The sequence below is a fragment of the Thermobia domestica genome, chromosome 3, assembly GCF_964235325.1.
Source record: "Thermobia domestica chromosome 3, izTheDome1.hap1.1, whole genome shotgun sequence".
Classification (NCBI taxonomy): Eukaryota; Metazoa; Arthropoda; class Insecta; order Zygentoma; family Lepismatidae; genus Thermobia; species Thermobia domestica.
In genome coordinates this window covers 352,124,901-352,138,754 of record NC_137456.1, presented here as the reverse complement: position 1 = coordinate 352,138,754, position 13,854 = coordinate 352,124,901, and the positions used below count along the sequence as shown (strand labels likewise).

At 37.1% G+C, this 13,854-nt stretch overlaps 1 protein-coding gene across 1 annotated transcript in view; it reads left to right on the top strand.

The window, feature by feature from the left end:
- LOC145681311 (DNA damage-regulated autophagy modulator protein 1-like) overlaps positions 1 to 13,854 on the top strand; it is a 78,524-nt gene that overhangs the window by 38,948 nt on the left and 25,722 nt on the right. Inside the window, exons 3-4 of the mRNA XM_081752973.1 lie at positions 3,836 to 3,957; positions 13,105 to 13,334. Coding sequence (XP_081609099.1) covers positions 3,836 to 3,957; positions 13,105 to 13,334 — 352 coding nt within the window. The remainder of the gene's footprint in view (positions 1 to 3,835; positions 3,958 to 13,104; positions 13,335 to 13,854) is intronic.

The window sequence follows — 13,854 nt, the reverse complement described above, 5'->3', positions numbered from 1 at the left end:
TGAAATGAAGGAGTTCTTACGTAACATATCTTGGTAATAAAGGTTTATTTGGTCCAATCTGGTTCGATGACCTTCACGGTTCAGTAGTCTCCTAAAGCAAAATAATACAAATGGTAGGGCCTATATCAAATGCCTTAGGCTATTATAACTCTACTAAATGTAAGATGTACAATATTTTACATCTTACATCTTTACATTTACATTATAGATTAAGGCGAATGTATATTATTACAATATTTTACCAGAGTAATACAGTATTTATAAATACAATATAAAACTTCATGTTCAAATATCAATTGGTAAAAAAATGAAATTTTTGAGTTCTACGTCTCACGGATGCAGAGGCGGATCCAGGACCGACTTCGGGGGGGGGGCGATGGGTTGTCATACTGCTATTTTTAAGGGCTCCAAACTTTGGGATGGGTTTTATTTATATATATATATATAAAATAAGAAAGTTTCCTTTTCTGGGGGCGATCGCCCCCCCTTGGATCCGCCCTGCACGGATACTATGCCGGATAGCCTAAAGGAGACGGTGATGATGAGAAATGAATGAAATGGCGGAATGAAGAAAGTGGGAGGAAACAGGAGAACCCCGAGAAAACCCACAAACATGGTGTTTGTCCACCACAAAGTTCACTTGCAGCGAGCTGGGATCAAACCAGGGACCCCAAGCAGCAGAGTTGAACGCTCTACCAGTAAGCCACTACGGACCCTAATATCAATTGGTATTTTAGTCCTGTTGAAAGAATATCAAAAAAACGGCATGCAAGAATAGATCATTTCAGCTCTCTCAAACCTTTCATTTTATTAAATCTATAAGAAGATAACAAAATATGCAATTGTGCAGATATTGGATTAACAGGCAAAATATTGTCTTCAGGCTGAAGGATCATTCCTGGTCTTGAATAAGGTTCACTGTCACCGACACAATCATGTCCAGTATGAATCAAGTTAATGAATTTCCACACCTGAAATTTTAATCAAGTTCCATTGTCGACCTCTCTGGTAGTAGAAAGGACGTATAGTTTCAGCATCTTTACACTTTCTGTGGTTAAGAATCGCGAGTTCAGCCATAGCACATCGCCATCTTCCAGAGCATTGAGAAAGGATAAAGGATTCTCTGTTATTTTGATATCTTCCCTCAACCTTGCTTCTATCACTCTCTTCCAGAGCTGCATTACATGCCTCATAGCTTTATAATTTAAGTTGTAATATAAAGGTTTTTTCCCCTTTTTTATACAAATCTTTCTTGTAACGGGTATATCTTGTAACGCTTGAGTGTTAAGTCACTCCCAGATAAATGGGTATACAAACCCTATCGCCAAATATTTGTCCGGGAATGGCTCAAACTATAGTTGGGAACCCTGTTCCGGTTTTGAATAACAAAAATATGGTCACGTTAAGTGTAGATGTTTATTACAGTTGCGAGATCTCCAGGGGCCCGTGTTCCAAATACGTTCTGCAGGCCTACGGGAAAACGAAATCAAATTACGGGATTACATATTAAATAACCTATAACTAATCATCAACGCCATTTATGTATTTACGTCAGGTATTATTACTTAGCAATGTACAAGGATTATACATATCTCTCTTGTAAGAAAAAAGCTACGTTGAAATTCTTTTCAATACTATATGTATATTATGGCGTTATCAACACTGTTTTCATTTAATGATTTATTTTAAAATTAGTTTCAACCGTGAGAAATTGTGCAATGAGTTCTCTGATTAGAAGCCTATAATATCAATACATGATAAAAGGAGATTAATAATAATAATAATAATAATAATAATAATAATAATAATAATAATAATAATAATAATAATAATAATAATAATAATAATAATAATAATAATTGTATATTGCGTTTCTGAGAAAGAAGATGCGCCGAACTTTATCGAAAAATTGCAATATACAGTAGCGTATTTAGGATTTTGTTTCGGGGGCTATGCACAACACGGGGAAGCAGGGGGGCGATTGCCTACCTGAGTTTGAAAATTAAATATATTTTAATCGATTCTCTAGCAATATACTAGGAAAAAAGTGAAAGTCGTATGGTTGAGAATCTTACCCCCAGGCAAATCTGAAATGACGTTCCTGCAAACACACGTTGAATACTTGTAACTTAACTGATTTCATTTTAGAAACAAACAGAAATATTTAGTTTTATCTGTGTAAGTTTTAAACTGAAAGAAACTGTTGAGACAAATTGAAGCTGAAATATACTGATTGCAGTTTTAATGGAAAGACTTGGACAATGGTGCATCTTGTGGCATGTTGCACACAAAAAATTATCAGAAAATCTAAGCTTTTGTTCTATTCATAGAAAAAAGGAACCATCTTCTTGGCCTACCTAATTTCCCGGGCTACTTAGTGCTACCTTTTGATTTTCTTTATTGCAAACATTTACCTTTCTTTATAACTAAACGACGTCCTTATCTATAATAACTACAGTCCCATTATGTTGATATCCATACAAGTTGATGTGGAATACCAGTTTATTTTATCACCTCCTCTTAGTTTTGGTGTTACTGACGACGACCGAATTGAATCACAACTAACACCGATCGAAAGTATGATAGGAAAAACGAAAGAAAGTAACAACTGCGAAAAAGAAACAGAAGAGTAGAATGTACAAAACAAAGAGAGAAAGAACGCAGTTCTTACACAGAATGAAATTTACAAATACAGTATTATTTCTGAACAAAGAGCATAAGAAAATGGAAAGTCAATAAAATTCTTAGAAATGGTAAGAAGGTTATTGTTGTACGTGAAATGCGAAAAACTAGCAAATTTATTTCGGGGGGCTTGAGCCCGATAGCCCCCTAAATACGCCACTGGCAATATATAATGCTATTCTATTCAGTTATGCAGATGTTGAGTGAGTGCTTAATGTAATGAGATCTCTATGGTAACGTGTTAAAATTACAACAGAACACCTGTTTGGCCAAAATCTGTGCAAAGGAAAATTTGATCTGTCAACTTTTGCATAGAACAATTCTGGAAATTAGAGTCTTCAGTAATGACAAGTCCTAAAACATATTAGTAATAAGATAGATGTTTTGAGTTAATTTTATTTAGCTAAATACAGTAGACATATAATATATAACAGAGACGCACGCAGGGGGGTGGTTCCTGAGAATCCGGGCCACCCTCGAAATCTCGACTTCTGTGCAAATTTACTGTAATTTTACAACTTTTAATATAATTTAACCTCATATTCAATTTGGACCCTTCCCTGCTTACTACAGAGCCTGTCCATCATAATAAGAGTGTTATCAGTTAATAGACTCTGTTAGTAGTTTTAAAGTTCAGAAGTAACTTTGGCAATAACATGAAAAATATAAAATAAAAATAAAATCTTTGAGTTTAACGTCCCACAATTATTCCCTTTAGGCTAAGGGAAACGATGATTAAAGCAAGTGAATAAGGACGGAAGAATTGGTGAATGAGAAAGTGTGGGGGGGGAGAACAGGAATACCCTGAAAAACCCACGTATACGATGTTGTCCATATAACTCCATCTTTGTAACTGGAAAGAGAAATTTGAAACTGAAGATAATTTTTCTTCATGGGGGAGCAAGGTGGCCCATTGGTAGAGCGCTTGCCTTGGCCTGAGATCGAACCAGAGACCCCACCCACCAGAAGTAAGCGCTCTATCACTGGGCCACCATGCCCCTCCCCCCATGAAGAAAAATAGCTTCAGTTTCAAATTTCTCTTTCGAGTTATTTGGATAGAGCTGATTTCTGGGCTTTAAGTCTAACAACTCTACAATTTATACTTATTACTTTTACCTGACTTTATTTCATTTTCTTTTTGTTATTTTAAAAGGTACATAATCTCCGTGAGCCTTGGACATGTGCAGCCAGTTGTCCCTTACATCAGTGACACAGGGGCGTTACCACCTGAAAGCTCTATCTTTACAATGGGACTGTGCACAGGCAGCTTCATATGTAAGTATTACCATCTCGTTTCATCTTATACTGGTAGAAATAAAATTAAGTGCAAATTCATTACCTGTATCATCACGCCAAAATTGCTGTAATGGCTCAATTTTGAAGAAATATGTTTACAGAGGGACGCAGCTCTCAGACCATTTCACTGTGATTAAGCAATTACCATGGTCTGAGGTAAGTTTATTTGTTATTAACTGAAATGCCCTTCGTACAGGGAGGGTAACGTTCACCATGCAACGCAAAGAAATAACTGAAATAAAGAGGAACTTTCTATTCTTTCATGTTATGCAATCCCGGTATTGCTGGTCGGATATCTTCTTCTTCTTTCTCACCTCAACCATAGATTGGTGGCCAACATGGAAATTTTAAAACTTTTCTCTCACTTGGGAGAGCTGTTTTATAATTTAATAAGGTCTCTTTTTCGTAACCGCATCTAGATATTCTATCCTTGGTCGATCCCAGCCCCCGCCAAGTGAACTTTATGGTGGACAAACACCGTGTGCGTGGGTTTTCTCGGGGTTCTCCCGTTTCCTCCCACTTCCTTCATTCCACCATTTCATTCATTACTCATCATCACCGTCTCCTTTAGCCTAACCGGCATAACCGTGGGACGTACAACCCTAAGATTTCATTTTATTTCTCTATCCTTGGTCTTCCTCTTCCTGGTTTTCTTTCTGCCTTTCCCTCTATCAGCACTTTGACCCAATCGGAGTGCAGATATAGATGGCAAAGCATGCTGTTTCTTCTTTCTCCCTATTATCTTCATGATCTGTCGTCCTTCATTAGCTTCCTTTAGTACGTCTTCATTCCTTTTCCTTTCCGTCCATGATATGCGCAGCAGTGGCGGCGTAAGGGCGGGGCGAGCGGTGCCCCCGCCCCGGGCCCCACTTTGTGGGGGGCCCCCGACTGTAGGTAAAAAAAAAAATACTAAGGAACCTTGTTAGCATGAGCCGTACAAGGGCCGTCAAGGCTTATAATCCACACCTTCCCTAAATATAAACGCAATTAATTGTCAATCACTATTACACCAAATAACGGATAAAACAACAGAAATATCTGTCTAGTAAAGCTAATCAGTGCTGGATTTCCGTATAAGCTAAACAAACTATAAGCTTCGGGCCTCACTCTCTTGGGGACCCGAAAGAAATTTAAAGAAAAAACTGAATGTAGATTAAAAATAAATCAAATAAAAGTTTCATTATCTTGGAGGCTCCCAAAGAAATTTAAAGGAAAAAGCTGTGAATATAGGTGAAAAATAAAGTAAATGTTTCATACTCTTGGGGCCCCCCAAAGAATTTTAAGGGAAAAGGCTGAATGCGGGCGAAAAAATAAGACGTTTCACTTTCTTGGGGCCCCCAAGAAAATTTTAAAAACAGGTTGAATGTAGGTGAAAAATAAATAAAATAAAAGTTTTACTCTCTTGGGAACCCAAAGAAATTTAAAGGAAAAAATGTATGTGGATTAAAATATGAATAAAATAAAAGTTTCACTCTGTTCAATGATCTCAGAGAAATTTAAAGGAAAAGCTGAGTGTAGATTAAAATATAATGAAAGTTAAAGTATACTTTGTTATTTACATTCTAAGGTCTTATGATGCAAGTAATGGAGCCCCGTCTGCTAGCCTGCTTCCTAAACTATCAATGTTTATTTATTTATTTATATATCAGTTCAAGAGAAGGGTAGAAAGAAGGAATCAACGTATATAATTCTTTATTAAGGTACTAGCATTCTGTTCCTAATTAAAAGCTCTTTGGTGCAGACGCTATAGTCGCTGATTCACTTGTTTTCCTTCTGTTTTTATTTTTTTGTCCTTTACAAGTCGAATTTCCAGCGAGCGAAACCCGTTTGCTTACCTGGTTTCCCCATTTCTGCTCTTGTTTTTTGGCGTATGAATTTACATTTCAACCCACAAATTTAGTGAAGAAAATGTTCAATAAGAAAACAAGTGTTCAAATAATCAAAATACTTCAGCATTATATTTAATTCAACTCCTGATTGTTCTCATGTGGAACACTTGTCACAAATCATTCGAAATACTGAAGAAACTTCAATGTGATACGCTTGGTATTAAGATTCCAGAGACCAGTCTTGTGATAATCAGGCTACAATGGTCGGGCAATATTCTGGAGTTCAAACTTTGATACGGAATATAAGTCCTTTGGCCATTTTCGTTCCTTGTAACAATAATTCATTGAACCTTGTGGCTTACATGCTGCGCACGTTAACATTCTGGTGGTGACTTTGTTGAGAGCAATGGAACGTTTGTTGGTATTCTTCTCTAGATCTACTTACCGATGGAATGTGCTGCAAAATCACGTAAAGATTGGTCTGAAACGTGAAAATGACACTAGATGGAGTTCAAAAGCAGAAGCTTTAAAGGCATTTTCTAGTCAATTGGATGAAGTAATTGATTTGTTGGAAGATCTACGTGACACTTCGATTGAAACGTTTGATACTAGAAGAGATGCTGGTCTTCTTGCAAGCATCCAGTCATTTAACTTCATCGCTTTACTATATTTCTGGTCTGCAAATCTCTCATATATTGATCGGATCCAAAAATGCCTTCAATCTCAGGATATGAGTTTCAATCAAACTCTTACAGTTACAGAGCCTGGTTAACACCATTAATATCTGGAGACTTGAGCTGGGCAAGGAAATCATATCCACAGCTGAAAGAAGTTGCAGGGCATGGAACATAACTGTGGGTACACATAGTAGAAGGAGATGCATGCCTGGAGAAGCAAAGAATGAAGCCTGACTGTACAGGCCGAAGTGAAGCGCTCTATCAATGAAATTCTAGATATGAGACAACAAATGTATGATTATTTTACTCAGATGCATGACCTGAACGGCAGATTTCGATTCCTGCGTTCTATGGCCAACTTTGTGCAGCAGCTAGATGATGAGAGCGAGGAAAGGCTAAAAGCATGTTGCTCTGATTTGGCTTTGTTCTACCCGAATGACCTGGATGGCCTATTATTATTTCAGGATTGTAAGGATCCGTTCACTAAGGTGTTCTCAGAAAGATAAAGAACAACTTGACTTTTCACCACAATGTATCCTGAAATATGTATCTTCAATGGTGCCTGAAATTTACTAAAGTTTGGCAACCGCTCTTCAGATTTTGATAACACTGCCCGTATCTGTCGCATCATGTGAAAGGTTTTTCATCAAAATGAAATTGATAAAATCCTACTTGCGTTCCACAATGAGTCAGGAAAGATTCACGAATCTGGCCATTCTTTCTATTGAAAATGAAATAGCATCCACTGGATTCTGATAATATAGTTGAGACTTTCGCTGCTACCAAAGCAAGGAAGGTACCATTCTGAATGTTGGTGGAACATAGGCTAATATGATAGTGGAACTACTGTCGAAAGTATTTTCATGTTTCAAGTAAAGGCAATAAAATTACAAAAGTACCAAAAGAAAATGAAATCTTTGTTTTACGTCCCACGGTTATGCCGGTTAGGCTAAAGGGGACGGTGATGATGAGAAATGAATTAAAAGGTAAAATGAAGAAAGTGGGAGGAAACGGGAGAACCCCGAGAAAAGCCACGAGCACGGTGTTTGTCCACCACAAAGTCCACACGGCGCAAGCTGGGTTAGAACCAGGGACCCCAAGCAGAGAAGATGAACGCTCTACCACTGAGCCACCGCGTCCCCAAAAGTACCAAAAGAGTAATAAAAAACTGTCAAGATTTGTCAATTGACTGGTGATAGGTGGTAATGAAAAGTAGGATGGTATAACCCGTAGTAGAATTCTGTGCTCACATATTTAATCTATAATATCCCCAATTGTTCAATATATTCAGGATTTTCTGTTATAATATATTCTAATATTAAATGTTAGTAAATGGTAATGGAAATAGTCATAAGTGACATAATATAAATATGACTGAATTATTAAATACAAAATAATATAATCATACAACAAGTGCAAAATCTGGAAACAATAGTAAAAAAAAAAAAAAAAAAAAAAAAAAAAAAAAACAAGCAGGAGAGAAATATTCTAGTGCTTAACTATTCAATGATATTTCGGCAAAAGCAGAGGGACTAAATAGATCGTACATTATCACTGGAGAGACACCGAATGTTAAAGTGAATGGGGCTAATTGTAGGAAGAAAAATCTAATCAAATAAAACCCATCTAACGTAAATTCAGACAGGTGAGAAACTATGAATAAACTTAATCATATGAGAAATTGCGCAGGAGAAACACCAAAGGCGAGAACCGAACAAAAATATTCTAGAAAACAGAGCTTACATTTAAAAATAGCATCGGTTATATTATTATTTGCAATTTTTGCAATATCAACTCATTGTTACGTTTTGTACGTAAATTTGGCTCTGTATTATTAGGAGCATTACTTCCACTATTCCATCTAATTACAGTACGCGTTGATACTACGATAGTATAGGTGTAGGATAAATTCTGGACTCTTGATTGTTACGTTTTCTTTGTCCTTAAAATTGTTATTTCTGTTGTGGGTTGTAGTTTCCGTTACACTTGTATCCCTAATCCTTTTTCTATCGTGTCCTTTGTTTAAAAACGAATAAAAAAAGAAAAAAATATGCAATGATAATCGTGGTCCAGTTTTATTTGTAGATACCAGCCTGAAGGCGTTCTAAGCATTTAAAAAATAGACAGGGATGCTGAATGTCAGCTCTATTTGTTTAATATATCCCAGATTATAATGATCTAAACACACACACCAACGGGAAAGGAGCAAACAGAAAGAATGATTATGTAAATGAATATCAAAAATAGAAGTGTATAAATCACGATTGTTTGAAAAGGGGCCCCAACCTACTTCACTGGCCCCGGGCCCCAGTTTGCCTTACGCCGCCATTGATGCGCAGCATTCTGCGTCAACATCACATTTCAAATACTTCCAGCTTGGATATTTCAGCTTTTCTCAATGTCCATGTCTCTGACCCGTAAAGCGCCACGTTCCATACCAGAGTCTTAATAAATCGTTTTCGAACGTCCAACGACACATTTCTTGATGTTAGTAGTCCTCTTTTCGTATTGAATGCTTGTTTAGTCTGCACGATTCTGCAACTTACATCTTTTTCATTCCTTCCGTCCGAAAATATATGGGCAAGTGTTATTACAAACAACCAGGAATATGTATAAACTCTGACCCCACCCCCTTTCATTCAGAAATTAAAAAACAGCTTTGTACACGATTACATCTGGTGAAGACCTATCTATGTACAAACTCTGGTGCGTCTGGCTAAATCTATCCTATGTGAAAAGCTGATGACTTAGGCACACATATTATTATTATTATTATTATTATTATTATTATTATTATTATTATTATTATTATTATTATTATTATTATTATTATTTTAAAAAGTTATAATGAAATGAAATAAAATCTTTCAGCTTTACGTCCCACGATTATGCCGGTTAGGCTAAAGGAGACGGTGATGATGAGAGATGAGTGAAATGATGGAATGAATAAAGGGGGAAGAAACGGGAGAACCCCGAGTAAACCCACAAGCACGGTGTTTGTCCACCATAAAGTCCACACTGCACGAGCTGGGATCGAACCAGGGACCCCAAGCACCCGAGATGAACGCTCTACCAGTGAGCCACCGCGCCCCCCAAAAGTTCCTCTGGAAAACGGACGGACACCAATTATGTTTCTATAAATGAGGGATAATCGTTGGACAGAGATTACTCAGCCCATTTTGTAACTCTGTGCACTATTGATATAGCCTATATACAGTAAATATCTATCATAATTGTTAAAAACAAATAGATTAATACCAAATTACTGGACTCAACGTTCAAAGTACTGGAGAATGAGGGAAAAGGTTAACTCTTTAAACAAATGACAGTAATAGTTGGAGAATGCGTTTATATCAACATCTACTGGAAAATATTATTTAGGATTTAGGATTTAGATTTCTGGGCTGTTGGCATCTATGGCCATTTAGCCTGTGACGTATGAGGAATGACGTCCCTCGGCGAGCACACTATCAGGGGACCTATAAGTTAGGTACCATCCTGGCATTTGTCTGGTGTGAATGAGGAAAACCCAGGGAAACCTCATTCAGCATGGCTGGCCTGAAAAAGCGTTTTATACTTTTTCGATCGAGTGACCCCCACCGGGAATCAAACCCGGGACCGCTTGAAAAATATGAGCTTTGTGGTAATATTCTTATATAAAACTGTCTTAATTGCCTTACTGACTGTATTAGAAGTAAAAGTAACCCACTAAGTACGTATGTAAGATTATTTTATTAACTATAAATGTAGACAAAATGAAACATTCGTCACGGTTTATGAATTTGTTAGGGGAAAAGCCTACAATACTTGTGTGTCCTGTAACTCTTCGAACACTACTTTGTTTCTGATCGAAATTTGCTTGTAACTGCTGCGACAGTTGAAGGAAATAGTTGAACGAGTTGTAGGAATTATTTTCCATGCCAGAGGTATACTCATGCCCAAAATTATTGTCGCATGTCTATAAATACGTTGTTGTAGGAGTATAATTTGATAACGAATTCGCCCGGTATTTCTTATAATGTTAGTATGTGTATAATCGTTAAAGACATGTATGTGGCAGATTTAATGTCAAAACAACAGTAAATAAGAACAATAAAACGAAAATAAAACTTCCTTGTCCATTTAGCAACATTTGTTTTCTCATTCTCATTCTAAATTTCGTATTTATAATTCTTTTCCTATGAAATTTACCACAAATATACATTTCCCGATTATACACATAGTATCAGTATTAAAAGTACCCTGCAAAATCATTATCACATTATATTCTTACAATGCATACATGTTATAGATATGCGACAATTATTTTGGACATGAATGTACCAATCCCGCAAATGTTTCAGCGCAATCCCTAAATATACCTTTCTCACTTCAAAATTTAGCGTTATTTCTCCCTAATTTAAATTTATCCCTTTAAATTTACCAGTCATGCCTCAAAAATCTCCCTCCTCGTAATTCAACATTTTTAACTTCAGTTCTACGAGGGTGGATCAAAATGTAATGCTTCCTTTGGCATACAAATATATTGATGAACATATATTTTAAATTCAACTGTCATCTCAACATAATCTCCATGATTTTGAAGGTATTTGCGACATCTCCGAACCAAGGGATCAAAACAACTTTGGGAAAAATCGGCGGTTTCCTTCTTGACCCACGATTTTAAAGCTGTTTTATTCATCAAAGTCATTGAATCTGTGACTTTATGATATCCCAAGTCAGCAAGACTTACTCCTTGAGATAGTCAATGCATCAGCAACATTCTGAGCTGTAGCACGCTTGTCTCCTTGAATCAATTCATCAGCACGTTCTCGATTTGCATTTGTGATTCATGTAGTCGGCCGGCCGCTGCTCAGATTACCTGCAGTTTCTGTTTCTCTGTTTCTGAACTTCTTCACCCAACGCCACACATTGCTGATGTCCATTAGAATATCCCCATAAAGAGTTTACAAGGGATTATGGACAACCACTGCCACAAATTCAGAGACGATTCATTTTTTTAGCTACAGATCCATTGTTCTAATCAGTCAATCTGAAAAACAAAAGACATTAATAGAGTAAGATTACCTCTAATATCATGCATAGATAGTTCAGTAGCTGTAATAGAAATACAATTATAGAGAGGAGGCAGCCTCGTACCACTTTCAGTAGAAAATTTTGTCCCGGCAAATATTCTCATGGGTGCAAGCTCCACCCTAAAACTCGCCTACAGGAAGGGCCGGATTTAGGGGGTGAAAAGGTGCACGTGCACTCCCCCTTCGTTGTAAATATACATTATATAAAATGAGAAGCTAGCAGTGAAAATACCAACACTTTCTGAAACTTTGTGCCTTCAGGTTTCCGTTTGAGGATTTAAAAAAAAAAAAAAAGTAGAGTTTTACAAAAGCAATGGTTTAAGTCGATTTTCAGAAGGTTGAAAGAAAAGGATTCACCAAGGAAAACAATACAGCATTTGTTAAGTAGGAAATAAAACAGAAGCCAGGAGGAGAAAACACTTTTTTCCTTGCATATCGCTTGCGACCCGCTTTAAAATCTTTTCCTCCGTTCTATGCATCATCGTTGTCAGGGGTAAAGAATATTGTCACATGTCACTTTGAAGAGTTTCAATGTGATTTTTTATTTTGGTAGTTATTGGTGCACCCCCCCCTCAGACAATCCTGGATCCGGCCCTGCCTACAGGCACCCTTATTCCATGTAGTACGAGCTGAGAATAATTCCAGTCCGTTATGAAGACATTACTAAAACGTAGGGGAGGAAACGTTCTTCTATTTCTGTATCTCAAAGTGTCTATAAAATTAAAGGTTTCCTCTCACATAACATTACATATATGATTGCCTGGAGAAAAATGTTTGTCCACACTTTGGATGGATTCACTATCAGAAAGTATCCGTTAAGGGAGGTTTAGGAACACTTGTAAAATAAGATGTGTGTGTTTTTCTCTCTTTTCAGTAAGTATAATTTATTTTAAATACTTGCCACTATGGCTGTTGAGATATTCAGGGATGCAAATAAACACTAGGGATGGGCAAAACCGGTTTTTATAAAAACCGAAAACCGGTTTCTATAAAAACCGAAACCCGAAAAACCGGTTCGGTTTTTCACCGAAACGGGTTTCGGTTTTCTCCAAAACCAGTTCGGTTTTCAGCGAAACTGGTTTCGGTGAAAACTTTTCGAAAACACATAAAACTATTTCTGTGGAAATGGATTCGGTTTCCGGAGAACAACGAAACACCATTCTGGTCAAAAATAGAACAAATTTTGGAAAAAACGGAATCGGTTTTGAAGAAAACCGATAACCGGTTTCGGAGAAAACCGAACCGGTTCTGAAGAAAACCGAAACCGGTTTTTGTGTCCACTACTAATAAACACTCGCCCACTCGCCCCTGGCGAGTGGGTCATCGGTGCGGGCGAGTCACTATTATTTATTTCAAACTGTAAAAACTGGGATGTGGGCTAGTAGCTTTTTCCTTAGGCGAGTAGAATTTTGTTGCGTATTTGCATCCCTGTGATATATATCACAGGGATGCAAATAAGCAACACAATTCTACTTGCCTTACGGTTTCATGTTTTACTTATCAAGCGTGTTCCGTTACTGAATATCCTCTCTCCTTTTGTTTCAGATGCAGTTTTCGCTTGGGTTCGTTATCGCCAAGTTTGTGATTATTGCAAAACGGAGCCAATAGGAAGGCAGAAGTTGTATGTGCTGAACATAGTGGGTGTGGTGATCACCATAATATCTTGCATTGGAATAATGGTGACCGGCTGCTTTCAAGTCACCACATCCTACATTACGCATTCAGTTGGTGCTCTGTTCGCTTTCGGTTTTGGAATTCTCTATCATTGGATTCAGGTAAACACACTTAAACATAGTCTAACAAATACGTATTAAAACATTGTCGTAAATGAAAATTTGTTGCAGCCTTCCGCACTCGCTCTCAGTATATAATAAATGACGGAAAATTCTTTAGGTAGAAATAATGAAGAAGGAGGAGCAACTACTAGGGAGCAGTATTAGTCTATCATAGCAGCCATTTTTGATTCAGATCCGAAGTTTTAAATCGGAACAGAATCATTTGGTATATCGTTTTGAGGTAACTTTTCAACACAAAAACAAAACTCAAGTTGTTTCCTAGCAACTTTACTAGTGTTAGAGCTATTGAGTGTGAAAATGAAGCAATGCCATCGTGCAGGAGGTGCTCAATTTGACCATCTTTTGCTGTGTCAGTTTTTTTTTTTTTCCCTCTGGGTCACTTCAGAGGTACAGATATTCATAATGACTGGTCTTAAGGTGGAGAAGAAAGGTATTGATTTCCACTTACGTTAGTTAGTACACAAGGAAAATTTAATGCCCCAAGTGTTCAAAAATCAAG